The sequence below is a fragment of the Thermobia domestica genome, chromosome 5 (assembly GCF_964235325.1).
Source record: "Thermobia domestica chromosome 5, izTheDome1.hap1.1, whole genome shotgun sequence".
NCBI classification, from domain to species: Eukaryota; Metazoa; Arthropoda; class Insecta; order Zygentoma; family Lepismatidae; genus Thermobia; species Thermobia domestica.
In genome coordinates, this window is record NC_137458.1 from 86,529,099 (window position 1) to 86,557,033 (window position 27,935).

The 27,935-nt window shown below is 35.9% G+C and overlaps 1 protein-coding gene across 2 annotated transcripts in view; it reads left to right on the forward strand.

Moving 5' to 3' along the window:
• The first annotated feature begins 1,933 nt into the window (after nucleotides 1–1,933).
• Nucleotides 1,934–27,935, forward strand: part of LOC145684664 (sodium channel protein Nach-like) — a 56,330-nt gene continuing 30,328 nt past the window's right edge. For both annotated transcript variants that reach the window (XM_081757053.1, XM_081757054.1), the window contains exons 1-4: nucleotides 1,934–1,956; nucleotides 18,188–18,327; nucleotides 19,450–19,576; nucleotides 20,888–21,164. In XM_081757053.1, coding sequence (XP_081613179.1) covers nucleotides 18,191–18,327; nucleotides 19,450–19,576; nucleotides 20,888–21,164 — 541 coding nt within the window. In that variant the 5' untranslated portion in view covers nucleotides 1,934–1,956; nucleotides 18,188–18,190. The remainder of the gene's footprint in view (nucleotides 1,957–18,187; nucleotides 18,328–19,449; nucleotides 19,577–20,887; nucleotides 21,165–27,935) is intronic.

Genomic DNA, 27,935 nt, shown 5'->3' on the forward strand with positions numbered 1-27,935 from the left:
ATTGATATTTAGCATTTCCTTTAGCACTAAGGTCATATGAAACACGGACCTTCAGTTTAAGGTGGGATCCAAGCCATATGAGCTCGTACTGGTAACCAACCCATGCCTTTCGCTCCAAAGGGGTATGAGCTATCCATATAGCGATGAGGGAGTTCTTAGGTATTTCTGTTTTTTTATGTATATATCGATATTTCTTGGCACTTAAAACATATCGAAAGTCGATATGTAAATCTTAATAGCAAAAAGTCTATCGATATATGATAACGAGAAATTGATTAATCTTCCACAATGCAAATCTTTGTATTCTTTAAGCGAATCTGCCGGAAATGGATCGTATTGCAATTACTTTTAAACAAAAGCTGTTCTCGTACTACATACCTCTTGTGGATCTCGTTAGAAACATAGAGAATGTTAATGTGATATTGTGTAACTAGATCGATGTATTAATTACTGATAGCGTATACATATCAACAACAATGAAGATAATAAAAATAAAGAAAGTTGAAAAAAATATTTGGTCCAGTCTAACGTCCTCAACTTATCAGTTAGCGAAAATCACCCTTTAAAAAAACGACAGCCTACGAACAAATAAAGACATCACTCGCTAAAACGGGGACAAATTTAATCATACAGTAGGTTACATGTTACTGAACTTGGAAGTTCAGTTCCGTTCTTCACTCATTCTGGAAGAATGGATATAAGGAAGTACGATACTAAGCGATATTACCAAGTGGAAAAAGAAGTTTAGCTTGGGAATATTTTGTTTCATATCAGTGCAAAATGAAATGAAATGTTTAAAGTGCAAGAGTTTATCTCGTAGAGAAATAGAATACTTCAAATCCTTAAGTTCCATCAGCTGAAACTTACTATAAATTACAGAGATCCAAAGTAAAACAATCGGAACCTTCGGAGGAAAACAGAGAGCCTCGATTAATGGAAGAGCAAGCAGGAACGTAAATAATTCAAAGATAATAGTAGTTGTTGTATTAGTGGTTCCATATGTACAGCAAAAGTGAGCAGAAAATAATTTTATCGACTTTTATTTGCGCGGACTGGAAACTATTGAATTTACCTTCTTCCACCAATCAATACTGGAGATTACAGTCCCCATAATACGGATGAGTTACAGAATACAAACAAATCATCAACCAAGTTTGGGGAAAATAGGATTTATTTTTTGAATCAAAAGATCCATTATTTTTCACTCAAATTTTTTTCTTGTAGGCCTTATATCTGGAGAATTACATATAGCGTGGCCAAACTCAAACTATTACTTTACTCAGTACGATGTGCTTATTGCATTAAAAAAAAAGGAAAAAAACTCGATTTACAGGCCGTTGAAAACTTTTGTAGCCTCTGATCCGAAAACTAATAATTGGCCCAAGATCACAATCTTTTTATCCATTTTTTGATCTTTTGATCCATTTTTTGGGGGGGAGGGATCATTCCTAAAATTCTTGTTCTTGTCTCTGAAGAAAGACTAATTCAAAGTAAGTGTCCCTGAATGCTTAATTTATATATATTACTAAGTCCAAACCCAAATCTTCATTGCCAATAACTCGGGAACCAAAGGTCTGCACACACTGAGAAAAATCCATTATCCGGACAGCGGTATATTGTACAAATACAAGGATTCGTTATGTTTACTAAGGAAATCTGTACGGAGCGTACTTTATCCATATACTACATAGGTACTGCCTTTTACCCGCTTAGATATTACATCATGTCTCTGCAGGATGTCTGATATCTAACAATCTTCTGTATTTTACATACGTATACGTATGTTAAATACTTCAGCTATACGTTATATACGTCCATCTGTGTGTAAGATCCAGACCGCCTATAGACACTCTTTCTTTCGCCATGGCTGACGTCATTGAACTACCGTCTTTTGCTTGCGAAACGAGGTTGTTTACAAACGGAACAGAAGAGAGGAAGGAAACCTGGGAAGCCTGGGTAAGTACAATAGTTAACTATTACTTTAGTTAAATATTCCCATTAATTATATATTCTTTTAGTGTAACTTGCTTTAATATAGTACTAAGTAAGTAATGTAGTTTATGACTACAATTCTTACTATTGTAACTCGTAAATGATTGAGGAGAATGGAATGGGTGAATCTGAATTTTGAAAAAACTTTGAATATTAATGTTTTGAAACATATTATGTTTCAAGGTAGCAAAATGAATGTTATGTGTTTATTCATTCCATTTTATATGTGACGATTTATTACTTGGTGCAGATCTACTACAGGACTGCTTAACATAATTGCTAATAAACCGTTTTCAGCGCGGAAATTTCCTTGTGTAGTGAAGATTTAGGATTTAGATTTCTGGGCTTTCGGCATCAATGGCCTTGTTACCCCATATGAGGGATGACTTTCCTCGGCGAGTACACTATCCGGGGAAAGGAAGGGAAGAAAGGATTGGGGAAGGAAGAAAACGGCCTGGGACCTATATGTTAGGTACCACTCCGGCATTTGCCTGCTGTGAATGAGGAAAACCCAAGGAAACCTCATTCAGGATGGCTGGACTTAAAATCTTTTGATACTTTTTCGACCGAGTTCTCCCCCGGGATCGAACCCGGAACCGTTCGCACCGAAGGCGAGAGCGCTAGCGACTACCCTACGCGGGGCCACTTGTGTAGTCTAGAAAACTCATTTTTACTAGGATATTTGCAATTTTTTTTTTTTTTTTTTTTTTTTTTGCTTTTAGTTTAACGCCCCATGATTGTACATCAATGTAAGAGAGAAGGTGACAATGAGATACATGATAATGGTGGAATCAAGAAAATGTAAGGAAACTGGAAAGTCTTAAGAATAACCACACCTACAGTGTTCACCAAAAGGCTATTTGTCGGGAGCAGGAATCGAACCAGGGACCTAACGCGTCAGAGGTAAGCGCTCTACTACAAAGCTTTCTTTTGTTTAAAGAACTTGTTTACATTGAAATATATATATTTTACGAAGATACTAACATATTTTACAGCCTCACTGAAATTAAAAAAAAAAAGTAGTCAGGGAGAGTTTACTTGTCAGATTTTTATTTTTTAATTTAATTTATTTTTATTTTTATTTATTTTTGCTTTGTTATGTTCCCTAGTTAATTAATGTTTGGGTTACTGAAAATTAAAACCTTTTTAGTATTATTGTTATGTCATCACTTTGGAACCAAAAAAGTTAGATTTTTTTTCTTGTGTTTTCATATAGGAAGTTGGTAAGTTTGTGCCTTAGCATTGGTTTGGTTTCTAGAACGTAATTGAAGGTCATGTTGAGTTGAGTCTTGGCGGGTTTAGAGTTCGTGAAGTGTCAGGCACTGCTTGTGCCCCTGTCTTCTGTCTGTGATGTTTCCTGGCTTTGGGCTGTGAGGTATTTATGTTGAGGAGTACCAACGCAGGCCGCGTGATATACAGGTAGCTTCAACAGCTACGAGTGCCAGATGTTCATCTTTCGTTACGGCGTGACTAATGCAGTATAGTACTAGGTTCAAATTCTATGGGTGGTAAAAATGGTCGTGGTGTGGTAAGAAATACAACGTAATTGTTATTAGTTTATTAGTGTTTCTTCACAGTATAGTTTCACTATTTCTAGAAGGAATTAAGTATTAACGAAGTAATGAATAAGCAAAAGCACACATTGATTGGCGTTAACTATTTCTCATACTCCATTGAGAATGTTTTGATCCTCAGTTGCGCAAACATCCAGTGTGCGTTTTTTTGTTTGCTTACACTGCCTTATAGATGAGCTCCCTCGTGGCTAAGTGGTTAGTGAACACGCCTTTGGCGTGGGACACCCGGGTTCGATTCCCGGCCGGGGGCCGCGGTGGCTCAGTGGTAGAAGGTTCACCTCTGGTGCTTGGGGTCCCGGGTTCGATCCCAGCCCCGCCAAGTGAACCTTGTGGTGGACAAACACCGTGTGCGTGGGTTTTTTCGGGGTTCTCCCGTTTCCTCCCACTTTCTTCATTCCACTATTTAATTCATTACTCATCACCGTCTCCATTAGCCTAACCATCATAACCGTAGGACATAAAACTCAAAGATTTCATTTCATTTTTTCGATTCCCGGCCGGAGCTTATGTGGTTCGGATTCCACGTTAATCTGTAGGTCCACGTCTCATACAGCCTTGCTGCTGAAAGGAACGTTAAAATCAAATCAGCACTGTTTTACAGATGCAATTGTTCGATTCCGAGTTCGAATGAAGCTTTTTACGGGCAGGGGGCGACTTTTATATATACAATCCAAGGATTTTAGTTATTAGTCAGTGATGCAATATATAGACCTATATATATTACAAAATTGAAAGTGACTATGTTTGTGACTCTTAATCTCTTAAGAGCTGCGGTGGCTCAGTGGTAGAGCGTTCACCTCCGGTACTTGGGGTCACGGGTTCGATCCCAGCCCCCGTCAAATGAACTTTGTGATGGACAAACACCTTGTGCGTGGGTTTCCTCGGGGTTCTCCCGTTTCCTTCCACTTTCTTCATTCCACCTTTCATTCATTGCTTATCATCAGAGTCTCCTTTAGCCTAACCGGCATAACTGTGGGACGTAAAACTCAAAGGTTTCATTTCATTTTTTCTTAATCTCTTTGGAATCTTGTACTTAGGTTCACAGCGGAAGCGACGAAATAACTCGACTCATCCATTGTAGCTCTCTTCGCAACCAGTTTCCAAAATGTTGGCAATAAGTTTGCGAAACGGGATATGACGACTCCAATTTTGGGTGAAAAGTCGCTATAAAAAATAATAGAGAAATTCATTGTCTATAAGCATTGTTTTAAAGTTGTAGATGTAAACTAAACAATATGTTCTACTCACTGGCGCAAATCCGTGGGGGGGGGGGGGATGACGGATACATGTCCCCTCCAATCTTGGAACTGAGGGGGACTTCTCCCCAATAATCCGATTTGAAATGTGTTTTTTGGGAGAAATTTGATTATTTTTGTCCGATTGCTACAAAGGAACGTGAGATAAAATAGATGTCCCCCAGAATAAGCCTCAAATCTGCAGCCTCCCAACGCTGAAAACAACTCTGATCCTCCACAACATTGTTTTTCAACTTCATAAGTATTTTGGACATCGTCAAAAAAAAGTATGGTAACGGTCTTACCCCCCCCCCTCCCAATGTTGAAGACAGATTTGCGCCGCTGGTTCTACTCACATCTTTGTAAATAGGGCGCAACCAATCCTTTAATTCAGGGATCATTTTTTTGTAAAAGAAAAAGTGCAGAATAATTAAAAGACCCCAAAGGACAAATATAACAAACATCTTCTTCGCCTTTATTCACGCAATCTATAGCTAATCTTGTTGCTATCGGTAATGATGTATTACGTGTGTTTCTCAACGGAAACTCTGCGAACTAAAGGACATCAAGTTTGTAGTTGTTCTTCGTTAGAGGGCAAGGGTAACATAACAATGCAGGATTGTGGGGCAGTGAGTATGCTGTATTTCCAAACTCTTCATCAGTTGCGCTGATTAAAACAAACAAACAGAAAAAAAGAACGTAAAAACTGTTTTGAACTAATAATGCTTCTCTACAGATGAACATTTTGTTTGGAGCAGAAAGTCGCTGTGTAAGTAGGTAAATCGTCATTTAAAAATCACCCAAAAAAGTCTCCAATCGGAAAAAAATATTTTTTGTCGCTATCGTAGGGCGACCATACGTCCCGTTTTGACCGGGACAGTCCCGTTTTAGTGGCGTGTCCCGGCCGTCCCGTCAGTAGATGGAAAAAGTAGTATTCGTCCCGTTCTATGTAAATGAAAGAAGTAAATAACAAACCCAGTATCTTTACTCCTTTTAAAAGTATTAATAATTAATAATAACAAAGAGGCAAAAATTGAACTGAAATTCCCTATATTAAACATACTCTATAGTTCGCAGTACTGCTCGAAAGGCAGCAGAGGTTTTAGCAGTTGGTTGTGTGTTGAACAAATTTCAACGTGTCTTTCCTTTTTCATAAGTACCCGTTCTGTAACAAAGAGAGAGAGGAGGAAATCTGATATCAAGGCACTGATAAGAACAAAGGTAGATCTAAAAGTCTAGGGTTGCAAGAACCTGTCCCGTTTTTAACTGAAAATTTTATGGTCAACCTACGCTATCGTTGAGGTCGAATTCCCTTTATTTAGCGACTTTACCCAAAATTGGCAACATTGACCCCCACCGAACAACCAGGGTTGAATTCAGGGGGTAGCCCGGGGGGAATCTCCCCCCGAAGAAAATTCATTCCCCCCCGGAGAAACTCCCAAAATTTCAGTCACAAAATGTAGAAATTACTTCACCCAATTATTTGCTTTTCTGTCCGTGTACGTGCAGACGAAATCCGATCTCTCAATATACATATAAATGACGCAGACCCATTCTATATAAATGTTAACATGTAACATCTAAGATATAATACCAAATAGTGAATAAAACTTGTATTTCTTAACGCTATGACTGAGTTTGGCAGAACATGAAATTGTTAACTGTTGAAGAAAGGTTTGTATTTTAGTAGGTACTATACTCTCGCCCTATATTATATATTAGTAGGTAGCACTAGCACAGGTTGAGATACGAAAGGAAAGATAGGGAAGATCTTTCGATCATTCCATATAATCTCTCATGTCAGCAGACTTCAGTTCTTGAAAATATACAGTTCCTACATTATTTGAAATAGGGCGCCTAAATCCCATTTCTCGCATCGGAAGTAACAGACGTAAATGTGTTTTACGATTGTTAAAGTAAACACATCTTTCTTTAATTAAAAATAATTCAGTTAAAGGGTGAGATTCAGTGGGCGTCATTTAGAGGGATCAGGGAGGAACAGTTATCCCTCCTTGATTAGAGACTTATATAGAATTTATCAATATGATAATAGTATATAAGTGAAAGATTGCTATTGAAGGTGGCCAAGATCCTGCTCAGTGCCGTTCCATGGGGGAGGGGCAAGCGGGGCGACGGCCCCGGGCGCCGAAGTAAGGGGTGAAAAATTCGGGAGGGAAAAAGAAAAAAGAAGGAAAGAAAAACAGAGGAATGAAATACATGTGGACATATATAAAATGAAAGGAAAAAAGTAATGAAAAGTGCTCAAAATCAAGGAAAAGCAGGGTTTACTTTTTAAAATTTTCCCACCTTTGGCGGCTGGTCTGTCGACCTCACTCATATATACGGGGATGCCGTCGTATACTCTCGCGCCAAGCGCTGATTTTCCACGACACGGCACTAATCCTACTGAAGATTTCGTCAACTAAACTATTGATGTATATGCAGTGAAGAAACCAAGGCTAATATGTTTGATTTAGAATCAGAAGTGTGAGAAAGAATGATAACTTTTTATTAAGATATTCCTAAGTATGTTTGTTTTAGGAGAAAAAATATTTCAGTTAATTTAAATCTTTTTAAAAATTTTTACATTAGTAACAAACAGTAATTACTGAATATAGGAAATAATAAAAATAGTTACTGTAAATAGCAGTTAAAGTTTAGTGTAAACTATTTTTGCCAGTCTTTATTTAATGTTTTTGATGAAATCAAACGATTGTTTTCTTAAAATTATAATCTCATTGAATATTTATCAGCAATTAGTCTCAATATTAGGTAAGATGTGTATGTGAATGGAATTGTTAAATATGCTGCTTTCTTGAAAAAAATACAGAAAAATAACCCTCCCCCGAGCAGTTGACATTCCCCCCCGGGTGTAAATGTCTGAATTCAACACTGCGAACAACACCCCGTTATCTTTAGCCTAGCCAGCATAATAGTGGGACGTAAAACTTAAAGATTTCATTTCGAACAACACTCCCAGAAACCTATTGTTATACCATTCCCAAAACACCCTTTTGTACAGTTCTCCCTATTCGAAAAAAAAATTGTAAATAGCAGTGTTCATATATAAATATGGAACTCAATTTCCCTGAATTTTCCAGGTTTTCCAGGTATTAATTTTTCAATTTCCAGGTCTAGTGGAAGAAACTAATAGTACGAGAACACATAAATTTTAAGAATACTATATTTATATATTTGAGAATGGCCACCCTTCTCCCCAATGAACGATTGCAATTAAATATTGAGTCACAAGAAAATAAATAATTAAAATAAATAAAATTTAAGTTGAAAAATATGAAGTTGAGAAACCTACTAAGGGAATTATATAATACTTTTGTTCCATACTTGAATACATTCAAAATATACAAAAATATTGGCTTGGGGAAGAAAAAAGGGCCCGCGAGATTTTAACTGATTCTTATAGTACTCGACAACAGAAATAAATTACTGAAAGAATTTTCAAAATCGGCGCAGGTAAACATGCAGAAAATCGCATTTTCATGTACCGGTTCAAAATGGGGAAGAAAAGACGACCGCGAGATTTTAATTGATTCTTGTAGTACTCGTCGAGAGAAATCGATTAGTGAAGGAATTTTCAAAATCGGCGCAGGCAAACATAGAGAAAATCTCATTTTCATTTTCCGGTTCAAAGTGGGGAAGAAAAAAGGGCCGCAAGATTTTAACTGATTCTTGTAATACTCGACGAGAGAAATCGATTAGTGAAGGAATTTTCAAAATCGGCGCAGGCAAACATGGAGAAAATGGCATTTTCATGTACCCGTTCAAAATGGGGAAGGAAAAAGGTTCCGCGAGATTTTAACTGATTCTTGTAGTACTCGTCGAGAGAAATCGATTAGTGAAGGAATTTTCAAAATCGGCGCAGGCAAACATAGAGAAAATCTCATTTTCATTTTCCGGTTCAAAGTGGGGAAGAAAAAAGGGCCGCAAGATTTTAACTGATTCTTGTAATACTCGACGAGAGAAATCGACTAGTGAAGGAATTGTCAAAATCGGCGCAGGCAAGCATGAAGAAAATGGCATTTTCATGTATCAGTTCAAAATGGGGAAGAAAAAAGGGCCCGCGAGATTTTAACTGTTTCTTGTAGTACTCGACGAGAGAAATCGATTAGTGAAGGAATTTTCAAAATCGGCGCAGGCAAACATGGAGAAAATGGCATTTTCATGTACCGGTTCAAAATGGGGAAGGAAAAAGGTTCCGCGAGTTTGAACCGCTACGATGTATGTTCACGAATGTCCCCGTCTTCTCAAATTTAGTTAATTACTGTGACACTGAAACATGTGACACAGAGTCACATTGTGGATGACTGCAATCGGCAACCACTGCACATATACTCCTCCCGCCCCACAGTTTGATTATTTCGATCCATTCCTCACGTGCTAACGGCATGGTTCAACATCTGCAAGAAAGAGGTAAATGTAACGTTCAATTGGCAATAGCTTTTCACCAAATTAAGCTGCATGAAATCTGATTGCATATTTGACATACTGAGAAAATTCTAGTCCGTGGCCATATGTATCACATATCCCATCAATTCATAAAAATTTTGAACACAAAATTACGGTCGTCCGTGTGACGTACTCCCAAAAGGCCTAATGTGTATCACCCACCTCACATTCAATGAAACCACATCCGTGTAGAATTTAGAAAGGAACTTCTTATGATGTATACAGGATGTCTCAAACGTTCCCTGACATAGGATAACTCTGTTATTATCAGAGTTACAACAAAATGTAAGAGGAAAAACATCTCGAAATATGACGTTTTCAATCTAAAGTGAACACTTTTTAAAAAAAATCGGACGAGATGTTTGTGCTGTATACTCTTTATGCACCCAATTTTAAATGAAAATGCAACGTTGTCATTTACCTGGACCCACAACATAAGTGAATGAAGTTACTGTTTGAAACGGGGGCTGGCCATCGACATGTTAGCGTAAAAGACAGTAACTTCACTCACTTACGTTGTGGGTCCAGGTAAATGGCAATGTTGCATTTTCATTTCACATTGGACGCATAGCGAGTGTACAGCGCAAACGGGTCATCCGATTTTAAAAATTCCTTCACTTTAGAATGAAAACATTATATTTGGAGACGCTTTCCAAAGTAGTATAATTTAGTTTGTTTAAATTTACAATTTAATACAAGTAGATTCGGATTTATATGCGTAGGATTTTGTATGCATCTAACTAATGAATTCTTTATTTTCATGCTTAACTTAGTGACTTGGCTTTGGACTGCAACTGATTATTGTAACCCATTATTGCTTGAGAAGAAACAAGATATCCGAATCTTCATTTGGAGAAATCAAACGTCTATTGGAAAGCTGGGGATTACAATCATTAATTTCTACATTTCAAGGTGCGTAAATTATATATTCTGTGTTTGTTGTTAAATTACTATTACTATTATTGGGTTTAGAATCAATCAAGCACTTCATGATATTTTATGGGGATCAAGATGGGTGCCGGATAGATAAGTATTTGAGCGTCAGGCTCTTATTTCTTTTCAATTTAATATTTAATCAATGATTATTTTTCTCCCTCATTATTCCACCAAATCGTATTCCAAGATCATATATCCATTTTTGATCGATATATCCATATTTTTGATCTCTTTCATATTTCTATATTTTCGATTTTTGATATTGTTTATATTTCGATATTGCTGTATTTTTCGATATTTCGAACAAGTTTCGATAGTTTGTCAATATCGATTATCTATATCTAAATTCGGATATCCCAAAGCCCTATCGAACCCCCTCCGAAATGAAGTATTTGGCTATGGACCTGATTAGGGATGCGCACGAGACAAGACGAGACAGAATTTTTGTTACGAAATTCGAGACGAGATAGAGCTCTTCCAATAGAAACGGATCCAGTTTTCGAGACGAGACATAACTTTCGCGGCACCTTTTCGAGAGGAGACAATCTCAAATCTTTTCTCTTGCGCATCCCTACACTTGATCATGAGGTATCAAAAAAAAAAAAAAAAAGTTAATGAGAAATACCGGTAACATGTAAATACAATATAGGTAGCTAAAACATTTTTGTTTTCATTCTTCAGTAATGCATTATTATTAATCTCAGGGGGGCACGGTGGCTCAGTGGTAGAGTGTTAACCTCCGGTGTTTGGGGTCCCTGGTTCGATCCCAACTCGCGCCGTGTGGACTTTGTAGTGGACAAACACCGTGCTCGTGGGTTTTCTCGGGGTTCTCCCGTTTCCTCCCACTTTCTTCATTCCACCATTTCACTCATTTCTCATTATCTCCGTCTCCTGTAGCCTAACCGGCATAATCGTGGGACGTTAAACTTAAAGATTTCATTTTTTATTAATCTCTGTATTTTATAGTGTATTCTCAAGCTTAAGGTGATGTATAATTAAATTTTGAATTCAGTTAACTTATTTTGTTTCTCAGATTGTTTTTAAAATGTATGTACAAACGTTTATTTTCATTCTTGAGAGTTTAAAGTGACGTATAGTTATTAAACATAGTATTTAATATTGTACTCTTAACGTGGAAGTGATATACAGTTAACTTTTGAATTCAGTTAACATTTTTCTCTCTGAAATTGCTTTAAAAAGTATGTAAAAACGTTTTTATTTTATTTCTTGAGTGCTAAAAGTGATGCAAAGTTATTAAGCTTACTACTTTATATTGTATTCTTAACCCTAAACTGATACACAGTGCGTTTTTGAATAAATTATGTCAAGTTATTTGAGTGACGAACACTGGTAGAAAATCCTGACTACTACTGGAACATTTTGATTTTAAGGTGACGACTACTGGTGCAAGGATTTTAAAATATTGTTTTTCCTCCAACGGCTACTCCTTTTTTAATTCTAACTACATGGTCATTATAGGAAGGATCAGTGAGTCTTTCCAACTATGGTACAGCTCCGACAGATTCACGATGCTCAGAGAAGAGACAAAATAGTATGTTTTCAACCTTAAAGTGAGAACCACTGGCGTTTTTACCCTGCTATGCAAAAGTAAGTGAGTACTCCAATGGAGTTCCAATGCGGTACTTAATTTCTGCGTTTTAGATATATGGAAATACATGTCTCTAAAATGTAAAGAACTGATTTTTTTTTTTTTTTTTTACTGAAAACTGCAACTCGGTAAGCCTTATGGATACCGAGGTATGGGAAAATAAACTATAGGTATGTGGGGCTTGTATACTTGACGCTACAATTCGGAAATTGAATTAAAATATGACTAACGGCTATCAAGATGTTGTCAAATAAAGGGAGGACCAACACAGTTAAGGGGTTTTCGTGTTAGATGCTAAAATTTCCGAAATCGGTCATGGAAAGTTAATAAACACCAGTAGCAATTTCATCTTAAAGTAATTAGATATCTTCATGGGGTGTTAGAACATCATGGAGTCTACCAAAATTAAATTTTAAAAGCTTTTGAAAATATAATCTGACATTTGTAAACAGTATTTGAAATATGTATTTACCCAAAACTTCCAGCTAGTACATCTAACATCTGGAGAAACACTGTGAAATAAAAGCTTGAAATTTCGGAAACAATTATTGGTCGCAACAAAATTAAATAAGATGGTACTTCTATGGGTTAAATCAGTACCTCAGTACAATTTCGATCGAAAGATTAGTTCAGTCCTAGGTTTTCTTCAGGCAATTCCAAGGGTTCATCGAGCTGTGCAAAAGAATGAAAATTCGCTGTCAATATCTAAGATAGTAAATAAGATATAAGGAATTATATATTTTATGACGTGAAAATAGAGATCTTTATGGATTTGTACTTTTGGGTCTTTCCTAAAAGAAAAAAATTCAGAAAACTACTGTATATACCTTAATAGACAATTCAGTGGGCGGGGACACAGTAGCTTAGTGGTAGGGTATTTAACTAATCTTTTTTTTTTTTTTTTGCAGAAACTATTGGAGTATTCACTTAACCCATAGAAATACGATCATACTTAACTCCCTATTTAATTTTAAAATTAAATAAAAGGAAATATTTCAGTGTAGCGACCCACGATTATGCATTTTAGTCTCAGGGAGATTATGATTAAAGCAAGTGAATGTTGTTGACAGAATTGATGGAATGCAAAGGTGGGAGGAGAGTACCCCGAGAAAACCCACGAATACGATGTCCACTACAAACTGACTTGGCCGTGGATCGAACCAAGAACCCAATACACCAGAGGTAAGCACTCTACCACTAAGCCACTGTGCCCCCGCCCATTTAATTGTCTATTAAGGTATATACGGTTGTTTTCTGAAATTTCTTCTTCTTACAGCAAATACTCAAAAGTACAAATCCATGTGGGTCTCTATTTTTACGACGTCATAAAATACATAATTCCTTATATCTCGCTTGCTATATTAGATATTGACAAAAAATGTTCACTTTATTTCAGAGCCCGATGAACGCTTGGAATTGTCCAAAGAAAATTTAGAGCTGAATTAATCTTTCGATCGAAATTGTACTGACGAGTCTGAGGTTCTCACTTAACCCATATAAGTACCATCTTATTTAACTTTTGTTAGGATCAATAATTGTTTTCTGAAATTTCAAGATCTAATACGCTTTTATTGTATGGTGTCTCTCTAGCTGCTAGATGTACTAGCTGGAACTTTTAGGTAAATACATATTTCTAATACTCTTTACAAATGTCAAAATATATTTTACAAAACTTTTAAAATTTAATCTTGGTAGACCCCATGATGTTCTTAAACTCCATGGAAATACCTAATTATTTTAAGATGAAATTGCTACTGATGCTTATTAACTTTACATGACCGGTTTCGGAAATTTTACCACCTAACACGAAAACCCCATAACTATATGGATCCTCCCTTTATTTGACAATATCTTGATAGTCATATTTTAATTAATTTTCTAAATTGTACTGTCTAATATGCAAGCTCCACGTACCTATGGTGTCGCTTTTTATTTCACCATATTTCGGTAACTGTTAGGCGTACCGACTTGCGGTTTCGGTAAACACACACCTCTAACGTTCTTTAAAACGTTATTAAGACATATTTTAGAATATTTAGAAATGAGAGTTCTGGGAATATCATGGTACCCGAAAACCCCCATCAGGGCGTGTGTGTAGTGTATTTAATTGAAACTACTTTTGAGGTTGTTGTAAGCCCTCGTAATTACGTTTCCGAAACTGCACCATCTAGTACGCAAACTCCACAGTTCTGTAGTGTCGCTCTTTATTTTCCCATATCTCGATATCCATAAGGCTTACCGAGTTGAGGTTTTCGGTAAACAGATGTCAGTTCCTTACATTTTAGAGACATATATTTTCATATATCTAAAAAATACAGACATTAGGTACCCCATGGTAGCCCGAACACCATTGAGGTACCCACTTACTTTTGAATGGTAATACATTTTGAGTTGTTGTTCAGCATCAATAAACACTTCATAGTTTTTCTACGTGCAACCCAAAAGTCCATACCTGACCTAACAGATTTTGTCCATTTAATCTCAAAAATGTTAAGATACTTTGTATTGTTAAGTACAACCAAATTAAGCACACTGAATATAACATTTTAAATATTTTCTGATTTTTGTTGCAGGTATTTCGTGCATCAAACCAGGATTCTGCTTGAAAGACAGTCAAAAGAAGCAGTGTAGGTTGTGGCTAAAAGTACGCCCTTTCTGAAGACAGACTCAGTTGTACTTACATTATTTTGTACGAATATATAACCCTAATAAAGATACTGTACTACAAATTATTTCTTTCTTCCATAAATTATAATAAAATATTATCTCTGTTTAAAGAAAATGATTGTTAATGTTAAGTCATTTTAATTCTTTTTCTCTGTAATAAGAACATTATCCCTAGCAATATTTTTTATCTTTGTGCTATTGCGATTGGATGAAGTAAAATTCTATACGAAGCACTATTATTTCAGACATGCATTAATAACTAATGTATTGTTCTGTATGTAAGACAATGTGTATACTGAACATGTCTAGCGAAGGTGTTGTTTTAATACAGAATCTATAACTCAGCTTTTCAGTAGTCAACTTTATTGGGAATCCGAAGAAAGAAGTTAAAAAAAAAAAAAACATGTTGGACTTACCAGCGTGTGTGTGTTCGAATTCTGGACTAATCCAAATTATCCAGAGAAATCATTATATATTTCTTTGTTGCTATTTCAGATGTATCCTTTATCCAAGTCGTATGAAACGGAGACTTCATACATCGCTATACTTTGTATGAACTATGTTCCGTATTTACTTAATCACTTTGTAACTTTCTCTAGTGTTGACAAGGCCGCAGGTGTCAATCGAATAGTTTAGTGTTTCACTCATGTCACCTTGTGACTAAGGTACGTCCTGTCGGTATATATATGGTACTGGGTTCAATTAGCGATAAAATACATTTTTAGCGTTAAACAAATGCAAAAATCTATACGAAATGAGATACCGTGATCTCTGACTTACGGATAACACCAAGCAACTAATGGTACTGAGTGTGATTGAGTTTACTAATTACTATTTGGCTAAAATCAGTGTTCCTTTATCTATAGTTCTTTTCGTGCTTTGAATTGCAAAGTTTGAAATAACCGTTTTAAATTATTGTGTATATATATCTTCCTAGTAATTCTGAGAATCATTGCTCTTTCTTTAAGCAATGTATGAGACTGTTAAATTGCTCTTTCCTTAAAATGTTGCACTAAGAAGGATGCATCCAGGAAAGTCCAAATTTGCAGAATGTCTATAGCAGGGAAGAATAAATATGTTTAGTCGATGGCTGCACAACGCCTCCGCTGTCACCACGTTGTCACACAGCGAATACAGCGAACGTTTAAGAGTATTCTGCACTTACTATTAGGTATCGGCCTGGGAACTTTGGCGCATCTACCCAGTCTCCTTCTTGGTGTTTCATTTTTAATGGCGAGTACTGAGTAGGAATAATATTGTAAGCGAATGCGTTTCCGGCTGACACCACACTTTTAATTATTGCGACATTAAAAAAAAAAAAAAAAAAAACTGTTAATTAAAATGTACAGAGAAGTTATTTCTGGAAAATTCTATTCAGGCCTCTTGTGGTAACAACTGCACTTTAGTAGAAGATACTATTAAGGAAAAGAATGAGGTAAAATAATCTTTATATCGTACAAGCAATGGATGATAACAGCTTAATAAATGATTGTACGTAAATCTTGTTTGAGTTTGAATATAGGATTGTATAAGGCTGTGCATTTTGCATTATTATTGAGGTGCTGCAACTAACTGCAAACCATATGATAAATTCTTACAGTAATATATCACATATTGATTTACTCTGTATGGAAACGAAAATAGTTTAATATATGGTTAACCTCCTTTGTGCCAGAGGCGGATCCAGAGGGGGGCGATCGGGGCGATCGCCCCCCCCCACAAGAGGAAACTTTCTTATTTTATATATAAATAAACCCATCCATAACAAGTTTGGAGCTCTTAAAAGTAGCAGTATTACCGCCGACCGCCCCCCCCCAGAAGTCCGTCCTGGATCCGCCCCTGCTTTGTGCCCATAATTTTAAAATTAACGCTTGTGTCACTTTTCAACACTTGACTTTGCAGTAGCTTTCCAACGAATTAGCAGGAAGCCCAAACTTATAGGACACCCTGCAGGTAAATACATTTCTTTGGACAGTTTCACTGCTCCAAACTAAGATTTGAAAAGTGTAGTATTGTTAATTTTATTATTATTGGCACAACGGAGATCAACCATATTTTAAGCTATTTTTGTTTTCATACAGAGTAAAACAATATTTGACAACATTACAGTAAGAATGTATCATGCACTTTGCAGTATGTTGCAGCACTTTAATAATGGTGCACTATACGTACACTCTAGATCCTGCATATGTCCGATCCATACATTACAAGAAGGCAATACGTATTCGATACAGGTAAAATCTGTATATTTCATATGGACAACCTATTAGCTATATACATCCAATCTATACATTACATATGGCCAACCTGTACGCGACATACGTATAATCTATATGCTGCATGCAGACAGTCTGTAAGCTACATATATGCACTCTGTATGGTGCATACGGATATTCTGTATGCTGTATCTGGACAAGCTGTGTGCGACATAAGGAAAATCTGTATAATACATACGTACAATACGTATACTGTATCTAGTCGTACGTATGGGGCACAAGTACAATATAGATGCTGTCTCGGGGTTGAACGCAAGAAACATACGTACAGAACGTATATTGCATACTTCTTGAAATCATGCTCCGTCCTGATAGTCAGTGTATGTCGTCATTATTAACCCACATGCTACATACGACCCTGACGTCACAAAGCTAGATATTACCTCCGTATATACTTGTTACTGCAGATAACGTCACACGAATGACGTCATTGCACTTGTGCAGACAGTACGTATAATACATACTTTTTCAGCTATACGTTTGCTGCAGGATGTTATATACGGTTGTACGTTAAGTCCAGAAACTACAGGAATTACGAATGTAACCTACGTTTTTAAGTATGCCACCTACATTTTTTTTTCTCAGTGCAAGAAATAATTTCACATGTGTATTTCCCGCTTTAATTTCTTGAGTGGGCAAAAGGGGGACAGAGAGAGGTTTTTGTGAGACTATCTGTACCGAAAGGGATGGCAAGGGGGGCGAGCGTGATATACCTCACAATACAACATGTCTGAACGAACAAGCGTAGTTAATGGAGTCAGCTCGCCCCCCTTGCCATCCTCTCGCTGACGTCCTCACTGGTAATAAGCAAGTCTAGAAGATCTAAATACATAAGTCTTACCATGTTTGATCAAGTATTACGTATTTGTTTTGTAAATTACGTACAACATATAGTGTCCAAGGATAGATTTTTCTCTTTATAAAAAACTCAAATGGAGGACGAATTAAATAAGTTAAATAAAGTCACGTTATTTAATATTCACGTAAGATAATAGCCATATTTGTGCCCTTTATTCTAAAAGGAGGAGGAGGATTTATGGAGTGAATAATTGTGAAAGAATTTGCACAATGAGAATGTTGGGAGGAAACCGGGAAGACTCATGGACACGATATTGTGCACTACAAAATCACTTTATCCTGTTATCGAACCAAAGACTCTTCATAACAGAAGTTAGTGATCCACCACTAACCTACTCTGCTTCCCCCTTATTAAGTGTAACAGAAGGAATATTGTAATAATAATAATAATAATAATAATAATAATAATAATAATAATAATAATAATAATAATAATAATAATAATAATAATAATACTGTAATGTCTTTATTTCAGCATGAACTGAATTTTTGACGCTACGCTTCATTCTAATATAATAATGATCAATGTTTTCCTGCTTGTTTCTTAAATTTCTCAACGATTTTGAATTACAGCTTATGCAACCATGTGATCACCTTCTCGTTCGATGTCGTTGGAAGGGAATTTACTATAATTGCTCTGACATTTTCAAGACTATCAAAACTGGAGAAGGATTCTGCTGCTCTTTTAATTACTTTGGTGACAAAGTACATAGGTAGTTTGTTTGTCCTTTTATTATAAATTGCTTTTTGTTTGTTAATTTCACAAAGCGAAATCCTATTTTCATACTTGAAACCATAGGCGCCGACTTGAAGAAAATATTGGAGGGTCCAAACGATGAATAAGTATATTATCATATTCAGCCGTTTTCTATCAACTGCTTGATAAAGGCTCCCTCCCTCCGAGATCTCGGTCCGCTATAGTATACTTCGCTGCAAAATTCAACGTTTTCTAAACGGCGTTTTCTATTGAATAAGAAGGCTGTTTCTAAAATTGAATTAAAGGCACGATGAAGTTTACGACAGAAATTCTTCCTCCTCTTTGCTAATTCTTCCTCAAACGGACTACATTGGGGGGAGGGGGGATGAGGTCCCCACCTTTAAATATTGGAAGGGTCAAAAGTGTAATGCCCCGCAAAGTCGGCGCCTATGGTTGAAACTATTTCCGTGTAAGCCCAAGATTTCTATGATATTTAAGAAACAAGTGAATAGTGCACACTATGAAACTACTCATTTTTAAACCATGGGGATTTAAAACTGAAACCGGAAATGGTACGATTAGATGTTTCCGATTGTAATAAAAATTTAAGGTAGATGGAACCTGATCATCAGACGCTGAATCCGTATGGGAAAAAAAAAACATATTACTGGAATGAAAATTGAAACCGAAAGTTGCACACATTTCTACAGTTTTTGGTTTTTCTAAATGATAAGGGCGGAAATAGATTTTGCGGCAGTGAATTAATCTCAAGAAACGATTTCTTGCTATCTAGTTTATTATTACCATTTTCACTTTACAGTGATCAACGTTAAAATCGGAAATGTTTTGTTTCTACCACTTCCGGTTTGAGTGAAAGGTTAAGATATAAAATTGAACCTATTCTTGCGACACTGAATCCATACTAAACCATCGCTTCTTGCTATCTATTACCGTTTTCGTTTATTGATATTAGTGTTTGAAACAAGATATCGTAAATTTGTACCACTTCCGGCTTGAAATGAAGAATACAGATTGAAATTAAACTTATTCTTGGTACAGTGCATTCTCACTTATAGAAGTTTGAATACAGGTTCTTCTTTTTTATTAATGCACTGTAAAATGTTGATTCGGTTTGCAGGAATGACAGTCACAGTATTGTTCCTCGTCGAGTGAGCGGATCAGGATTTCTTGCTGGTTTAACCCTAGTACTTGATCATCAGTTGGAGGAATATTACGCGGCCATGTTTGCTTTTTATGCTATTCGGGTAAGTGAGAAACACGTTTGACTTATGTATTGAATAATGAAGTAAAACTAGAAAACTAACTCTATCTAAAATACCTTGAAATTCGGATGTTGTTAGTGTTATTCTGTGTTTTCTTTCTTCCTCTCTGAAATTAACTAAATGAACTTTATACAGAGTCATACATAGAATTACATGATAGAAGGGCGAGGGTCCAAGCTTGCAAGGTCATATCAGTTCAAAATTTTTTGTGTATCTATCTTAATAGATTAAGTATGTATTTTTTCTAACACCGAAACACATTTTCGCGTACGCTATTGACTTCATGTGCACTATATTATAAAATTCAATATTCTAACCTTTGTCAATATACTGACTAATGATAAAATACTACCTAAAATGAAAAAAATGAAATGAAATCTTTGAGTTTTACGTCCCGCGGTTATGCTGGTTAGCTAAAGGAGACGGTGATCATGAGTAATGAATGAAATGGTGGAATGAAGAAAGTGGGAGGAAACGGGAGAACCCCGAGAAAACCCACGCACACGGTGTTTGTCCACCACAAAGTTCACTTGGCAGGGGCTGGGATCGAACCCGGGACCCCAAGCACCGGAGGTGAACGCTCTACCACTGAGCCACCGCGGCCCCCTACCTAAAATGATCTAAGTAACTAAGGATTAGAGGTTATAATAAGCAATGTACTGTATTTAGCAGCCTCCTTTCTTGTTTTACCCAACACTCACTTATCCAGAACACAGTCATCTTCCCAATTTAAAGGGGGTCACGGTAGAGCGTTTACTTCTGGCTTTGGTGCATGGGGTCACTGGTTCGATCCCCGACCAAGTAAGTTTGTGGTGGACAGTACCGTGTCCGTGGGTTTTCTCGGGTACTCCTGTTTCCTTCTACATTCTCATTCCACCAATTGTTTCATCATCATTCACTACCCTTCATCATATGTCTTCCTTAGCCGATAGGGCTTAATCGTGCTACATTAAACTGAAAGATTTCATTTTTTCTTGCCAACTAAAAAGCGGAAAACATGTATAGCTCAGCAGTTGAATTGATCTCACAAAGAAGTTTGTCATCGCGCAAGCTTATGCACGAAACTTCTATTATTTCATTGCAGTATTCTCATAATGTCTATCCTTATAGTGTCTTAGTTGTACGTAGTTCTTTCATACTAAAATTATATTTATGTTGATTACTTATTGCGTCTAAGAATACATACGTTAATAACTCAGCAGCGAATCAGCGTTCTTCACTTACATGTGGCTTTATTTATTGTCTTTTAGAAGTAAGTGGGGACAGATAATAGATCATTCTACTTAATTTCAGGTGTTAATCCATGCACCAATGGATTTTCCAGAGACATCTGTTGTAGAGAAGTTGGTGGCACCAAATAAAGAGATGTTTCTGGTTCTTAGCTCGTCTTCAACTTACAGTGCACCTGCAGTAAGATATCTTAGCATTCATCAACGACAATGCTGGTTCGAAGATGAAGTCATCTTACGATCCAGTCAGAAATATAGTTATCCAACTTGCATTACCGAATGCCGAGTAGATCATATGGTTAAACTGTGTGGCTGTATTCCTTTCTTCTATCCTAAGTTTGGTAAGAATAATTCAATATACATCTGTATTATTATAGTTATAAATAGGATACATTAGTATTCCTTATAATTTCCCATGGGCACCTGTAGTAAAAAAATGAACTTTTGATGTTCCATTCGTCTTTTGTTTATTATAACAAATGATTTAAAGATAACTGATTACTTTTATATCATCAATGTTACACTAATTTAAGAAATTGTGGTACAGTCATTAATTTTAATTATGTTGTTATAATTTTATATTTCAACTAGCTTTTGGCTACCTGGGGGCTCCGCCCCCAGACCCACGCGTTTGCTCGTCCTACTGCCTCACATTTTAAAACCACAATTCTACCGAATTTCAAGATCCTTTTCCCATTTCAACTCTTTAAAAGATAAGATTTTGTATCACAAAAAACGCCCTTTTAAATAACATGAGAATTTCTTAATCTCCCAATAGAACTTCGAGTATCATGTTCTAAACCGCACTTCCTACGTTGCGTTGGTTTTGAATTACAGCCCTTTGAAGTTCATTTTCCCACGCTTTCGGCACCTTATATCGCAAAAACTATCCCTCGCTGACCAAAGTTCCGCAAGATTTTTTTGTTGGTTTCGGTGTCGGGAATCAGCTCCCGAAGTTTGTTCAAATAGTTTCTTACCATCCTGTATATTTTATGTGCTCCACATATTTGGTTTAATTGTACGCAAGCACGTACCCAGAACACTAAGACAGGTGCCGAGATTATATTGTGGGAGCTAACCTGTGTTACATTACATTCATTCATATATTTCAACAACTGGAAATTTAAACGCCCCCTAACGACCTAGGTAGAGTGCTGATTGTACGTCCCATTTATCCTATATAACTTGTTATACCGTTAGGTGGCAATGATGATGAGATAGGGAGAACGTATATTTTGTTCTGTACGTCAAGTAAGTTTTTCGCATTGGTTATTTTTCTTTATTTAATAATAATAATAATAATAATAATAATAATAATAATAATAATAATAATAATATCATCTTTTAATTACGTGTTCATTTGTATCTTACGGATGCATATTCACATAACCATAATAAAAAAAATATAAAACTACTTAATTTAAATTCATATCCTTTGCAACAACTTATTTATAGCTACAGAGTCCTTTTCCTTTCTTTCCCCTTCTCTTTTTCTGTTGAGAAAAACGAAATGAACCGTACACTTTTGAGGCAAACGTGTCATCTGAGTGCCACGGACTTCGAAGAGAAAGTGAGAAGCACTTGTTCTTCTCTGTTGATAGTCGTGTTGGGGGTGGGTAATAAATGTTTGCAACCTCTATTGGTTAACACTTTCTTATAGTCTGAAAAAATAGTGTTGCAAAGTTGAGAACATTTCTCTACGTTGACGGAGTGATGGGGAAAGGTACCGTACTACAATATTATAAAGCAATTTTACTCTGAATTTCAAAACATATTTGGAGCATTGCGTGTATTTTAAGAAAACAAAGTATTTACAAATTACCTTTAAGAATCGAAAAAAGACTAGGTTATTTTCAACAACTATTTTAATTTCATACAAATTTACTACATGCAGTATGAGGCGTTTCAAATAATAAGGACAAACTCAACATCTAGCCAGCTTTCTTATTTACCCAAAGTATAATAATCGTAACAGAAATTTCAATAATAATAATGATAATAATAATAATAATAATAATAATAATAATAATAATAATAATAATAATAATAATAATAATAATAACTAATTGAGAGAAGAACGTTTTGTAGAGTTCATTGTGAATAAAGTTTAAGATGCGTTTTCCCCAAAGTAACTCTTTGTTGAGTTCACCATTACTATCCGGAATGCTTCATATGTTTTAAAATAGTGTACATTGAGCATGTATTCAACGCTAACCAACTTGCTGATACAGTAGCCTGAGACGTCCATTTATACTGAAAACAGAAACAATCTATAATAATATAAGTCGAAGTTAAAGGAAGTTGACCAATGGCTACATTGTAAAATATAATTTATTTACTTGATGGACTTGAGGAAAGCATCTGGAGAAACCTCAGACAGGATAAATAGTCTTTGGATTTGAACCTAGGATCATCACATTAAGAAAGAAGATCGCTAACCAGTAGCCTATATTTTTGATTGATTTCTTTTATTTGATTTTTAACGTCTCTTTCAGCAGCGAGACAATATGAGACGTGGACCGACTTAATGAGGAGTCCGAACCACATGTGCTCCCGCCGATAACCGCTTAGGCACGAGGAAGGTATTACCCTGCATTTGTTCGATAAGCATTTCCCTTTTAAAATCTCGGGTTTCCCTCGCATGTCCCCCGTTTCCAAGCAGGTTTTCTAAAGTGAATTCCAAGGAACGAACAAAATCTCGTATAATTATTACAGGTCTATTTTGAAATAAGGATTCATATGCTCTGATATATATATTCGTGTTTTCGTTGTGAATGCAGATTGTGGGTAAACCTTTATCATGTAGGACATTGTTTCATTTTATCTTACAAAAACAATAAAAACACAGAGTGAAAGATACGTAGCTACACAGAAAAACGAAATTCAAATCAACTTAAATCTTAAATTACTATAAACACAGCATCCTTATTTTCACATAACAAAATCCTATTGTTTGCAAAATCATTCAATAGTTGTGTAATTTCATGCACTTGCTTAAATAACTATCCCAGAGAAGCAATATACTCCATCGTGGCTAAATGATTGTCTTCTCACATTGTTTTAATAGGTAATGGGTTGACTCCCTGTGAGAGCTTATGTTTGCAATCGTAAGTTAAGCTGCCTCATAATACTCGCTTACCTTCCCTTGCTATAACACTCGCTCAGTTCCTTCTCTGGCTAGATAACAAATCTCGTTGAAGCATACTAAGTGAAAATAAAAAGTTACTTATAGATTAAGAGAGTTTTAAGTTTTGGAATCAGTTTTATTCATAACTCACTGTAGAACACTCTCGTGCCTATGTGGATGCTGTAAGGGCTTTTGGTGCGGGAGACCCCGGTTCGAATCCCGGCAGGAGTTCATGTGGTTCGGATCCCAAGTTAAGCTGTAGGTCCACGTCCCACATACTCTTGCTGCTGAAAGAGGCGCTAAACTCAAATTTTAAAAAAAATCATATTATAACTAATTGTATTTATATTCATTATATATAGACCTCCTCATTGTTCAGCCGACAAAGAAAAGGATATATTTCTCGAGTACGACTCGACAATGAAGGGGAAGGGAATAGCATGAACACAAGAAAATTAAACATTTTTCTTTCTGCATTAATAGCACAATATAGTTCTTATAACAACAGTAACTTCTAGAGTTCATAAATTTGCAACACTGTTTTTAGTTCGCATATTTTCCGTCGATCTTGTCATCTGTGGCGCACTATATAGACCCTACGCTAGGCCATATTAACATGGGATTGAACGAATACCTAGGATGTCTAGTCGTATTTGATCTTTCACGGAACGTAGTACTTGTCTGATCTTTAAATGTGGAAAATGATTTGCTGTTATTCCATATTTGTTCAAGAAAAAATATGAGAGGTATTGTGAATATTATAAAGAAATGAAATGAAATCTTTAAGTTTACGTCCCACGGTTATGCCGGTTAGGCTAAAGGAGACGGTGATTATGAGAAATGAATGAACAGGTGAAATGAAGAAAGTGGGCGGAAACGGGAGAACACCGAGAAAATCCACGAGCACGGTGTTTGTCCACCACAAAGTCCACAATGACTATTATAAGAGGTATAAATAGTCCCTTGTTCTTGAGCGCAATCCCCCCACTTAACATTTTCCTCCCTCCCTCAAAAAAAAAATAATAGTAGAGGAGACCAGAGAACCAAGATAAATAGGTTTTTAGACAAAATTTTATTCAATTTAGAGTTCTTAAAAGCACTATTATGATATGATTAAAGTTTGATTGTACCTTATTGCATGTTAAAAAAAAAGTCTCCCCGCCAAAAAAAATACCATAGGTAAAGCCGCCTGCAGCGGAAAGAAAGGGAGCAGTTGTCCCTTCTTGTATTTTTGAAGGATGTTCAGTTTTTGGAAATAGATGTCGAAATATATTAATTTGCTCTTTCATAGTATAATACTTAACATATTTACAGGGCGGCGCACGAAATGCCATCCATTTGTTTTGTTTATTACACATGTAATATAATAGATGGAATGTGGAAACTCGTATTCGTATACTTTGGTTTATGGAAAATCCGGTAGATGTCACGAGAAGTTAGAATCGAATATTTACTTGGCGCGAAACAGCAGTTTTCAAGATGGCACATAAAAGAGCAGCTTGAGTGTTGAACAGAAGTTGAAAGTTTTTTTTTTTTTTTTTTTTTTTTTTTTTTTTTTTTTTTTTACAGCAACGAGGAGTTTTGTAGCTACACAAAGATGTTTTCGTGCTCACTTTCATACAAAATGGGCTCCATGTAAAAAGAGTACCGGTATTTAGAGATTGTATCTTCAATTTGAAACAACTGACTCTGTGGTGGAGAAGAATCGACGGTGAGAACCAAGTGTCCGCACCCCTGGAAATATTGAAGCGGCAAACAAAGATCGATATAAGGACATGTTGGAAAACAGATTTATTCCAGAACTCTTGGCAACAGGTCTCCCATTACAAACTCAATGGTTCATGCAAAACGAAACCCGCCCACACACTGCAAATGTTCTTGATTACCTGTATGCAGAGTTGGGTAATTACGTGTTAAAAAAAGGTTTTCTACGTGACGCGTAAAATACGCGTAATTTACGTAAAATATGTAAAGTACGTAAAAAATTAGAAACAGGTCTACAAATTAAAAGTAAACGTTCTACGCGTTGAGCTTTAAAAAAATTCTTTCTAAAATTGTATCGAATCTAGCTGGATTTTGCAAAACTTAATCCGTAAGCATAAACTGGGAATTTTGTATTGGCTTTGTAAAATAGCATTGTATAATATGGATTGCACGCGTGACTGTTCAAAACCCATTTCATCATGTTTCATGTTTTAAACCTTCTGTAATCGAGCAAAGTTTTATGTCAGAGAAGCCGTGGGAGAAACTATTGTGCAATACAACAACAATAGTAAGCCATTGTGGTCTCCATTTGTGACGACTTTCTGCAATGTCTGAGGAAAGCATCACGAACAAGTAGAGGAGTTTCTGTTGGAAAACCTCGACCCTTCAGGAATAACTAGCTACCAGCAATATCGGGGAAAATGTGGAAAATTTGAAGACCTTATGAAGAAGGGAATTACAACACCGCGCACATTCTGGTATTTCGCTACTCGGCAACATAAAGAGTTGTCGGAATTTGCTATGAAGTTACTGAACATCCTAGCATCTTCAGGGCAAATTGAAAGACTTTACTCAAATTGGTCCTTTGTCCATAACGTCACAAGGAACCGGCTCAGCTTCAAACATTCGAAGAAACTACTTCAAATATATTATACCCTCAAATTACAAGACCACTCAAGTGATGAATATTAGTGTGATTAAGAGTATTGTGTTCGTATTGTACTAAACTATAATGGAAATGGCATGTAACATTTTTCAGAATTAAAATAATTGCTAAGTTTTAAATGAAATGATATACTCAGTATTATTGGAACTAAGTGAAATATATTCTGTATTCGAACTAGGAAGAAAGACAAAATGTTTCTTTCCAAAAACAACGAAGAAACAAGTAGTTCAATATTCTGTTGAGTATTTTCTTCAGTTTTGTCCATTTATTATGCGCATGAAAAATTTCTACATTAAAAGTTCAAATGATAGTCAAGTGCTAAGGGAAGTAATATATTTCGTGTTGTTGTTGGACTTGGAAGAAAAGAGCAAAATAAATGAGTTCATTCCGAAAAATGTAGTATAATGTTCTATTGGGTGCTTTTATATTTTTTTCAGTTGTGTGTGTTTAAAATAAGAATCTAATAACTTTTACATCGAAAATTTAATATGTCCCAGTGCTAAGTGAAGTGGTATATATAGTATCGTTGGGACGTGGAAGAAAAACAAATCAGTTTATTCTAAAATTTCATTATTTCAATATTCTGTTCAGTATTTTTCGTATCAGTTATGTGTATGTTAGTGTGTAATATGAAGGTGAAATGAGCCTAACAGTCAATCTCTTTTTCTTTTCTAATAGAAGTTTCAAAGTATACTGAAATGTTTCGAGTTTTATATTAAAAGCTGCAAAGGTGTAACAATAAATTGTTATAATCAGAAGGTTACTTGATACTTTCAAACATATCCGAACCAACACATATTTTTAATGTGTGTGCTTATATGTTGGGTGGTTGTGCTTGTGTGTGTGCTAATAGGTGGAAAGTAATAGTGGGCCGGCGAGGGGCTATCCAAAATTATCTTTTATTACTATGATTTGGCATGAAATCATTACTTTTAAATATAATGTTTAGAAGATAATAATGTTTTAATACTTAAATAAGAAAATTAAGCTTACAATATAACCGACTATTCAAAATGATCTTAGTCTTAATGAAAGAAATATAGTTTTCTACGTCTGCGTAAAAAACTGGTTTTCTACATGACGTATATTACTAGTAAATTACGCGTAATTTATGTAAAATACGTAACAAGTTAATTACCTTGCCAACCCTACCTGTATGACATGTTTGATGGGTGGGTAATGTCATTATGGGTTTCCTAGGCGTCACCTAGGTGGGAGACAGTGACCCCGCATAGCCCTGACATCAATCCAAGTTATTTCTTCTGGGGGTAGGGTTGCCAACTCTGGAAAATAAAAAACGGCACTCCTCCAAATTCCCTATGATATAGGTCTAAG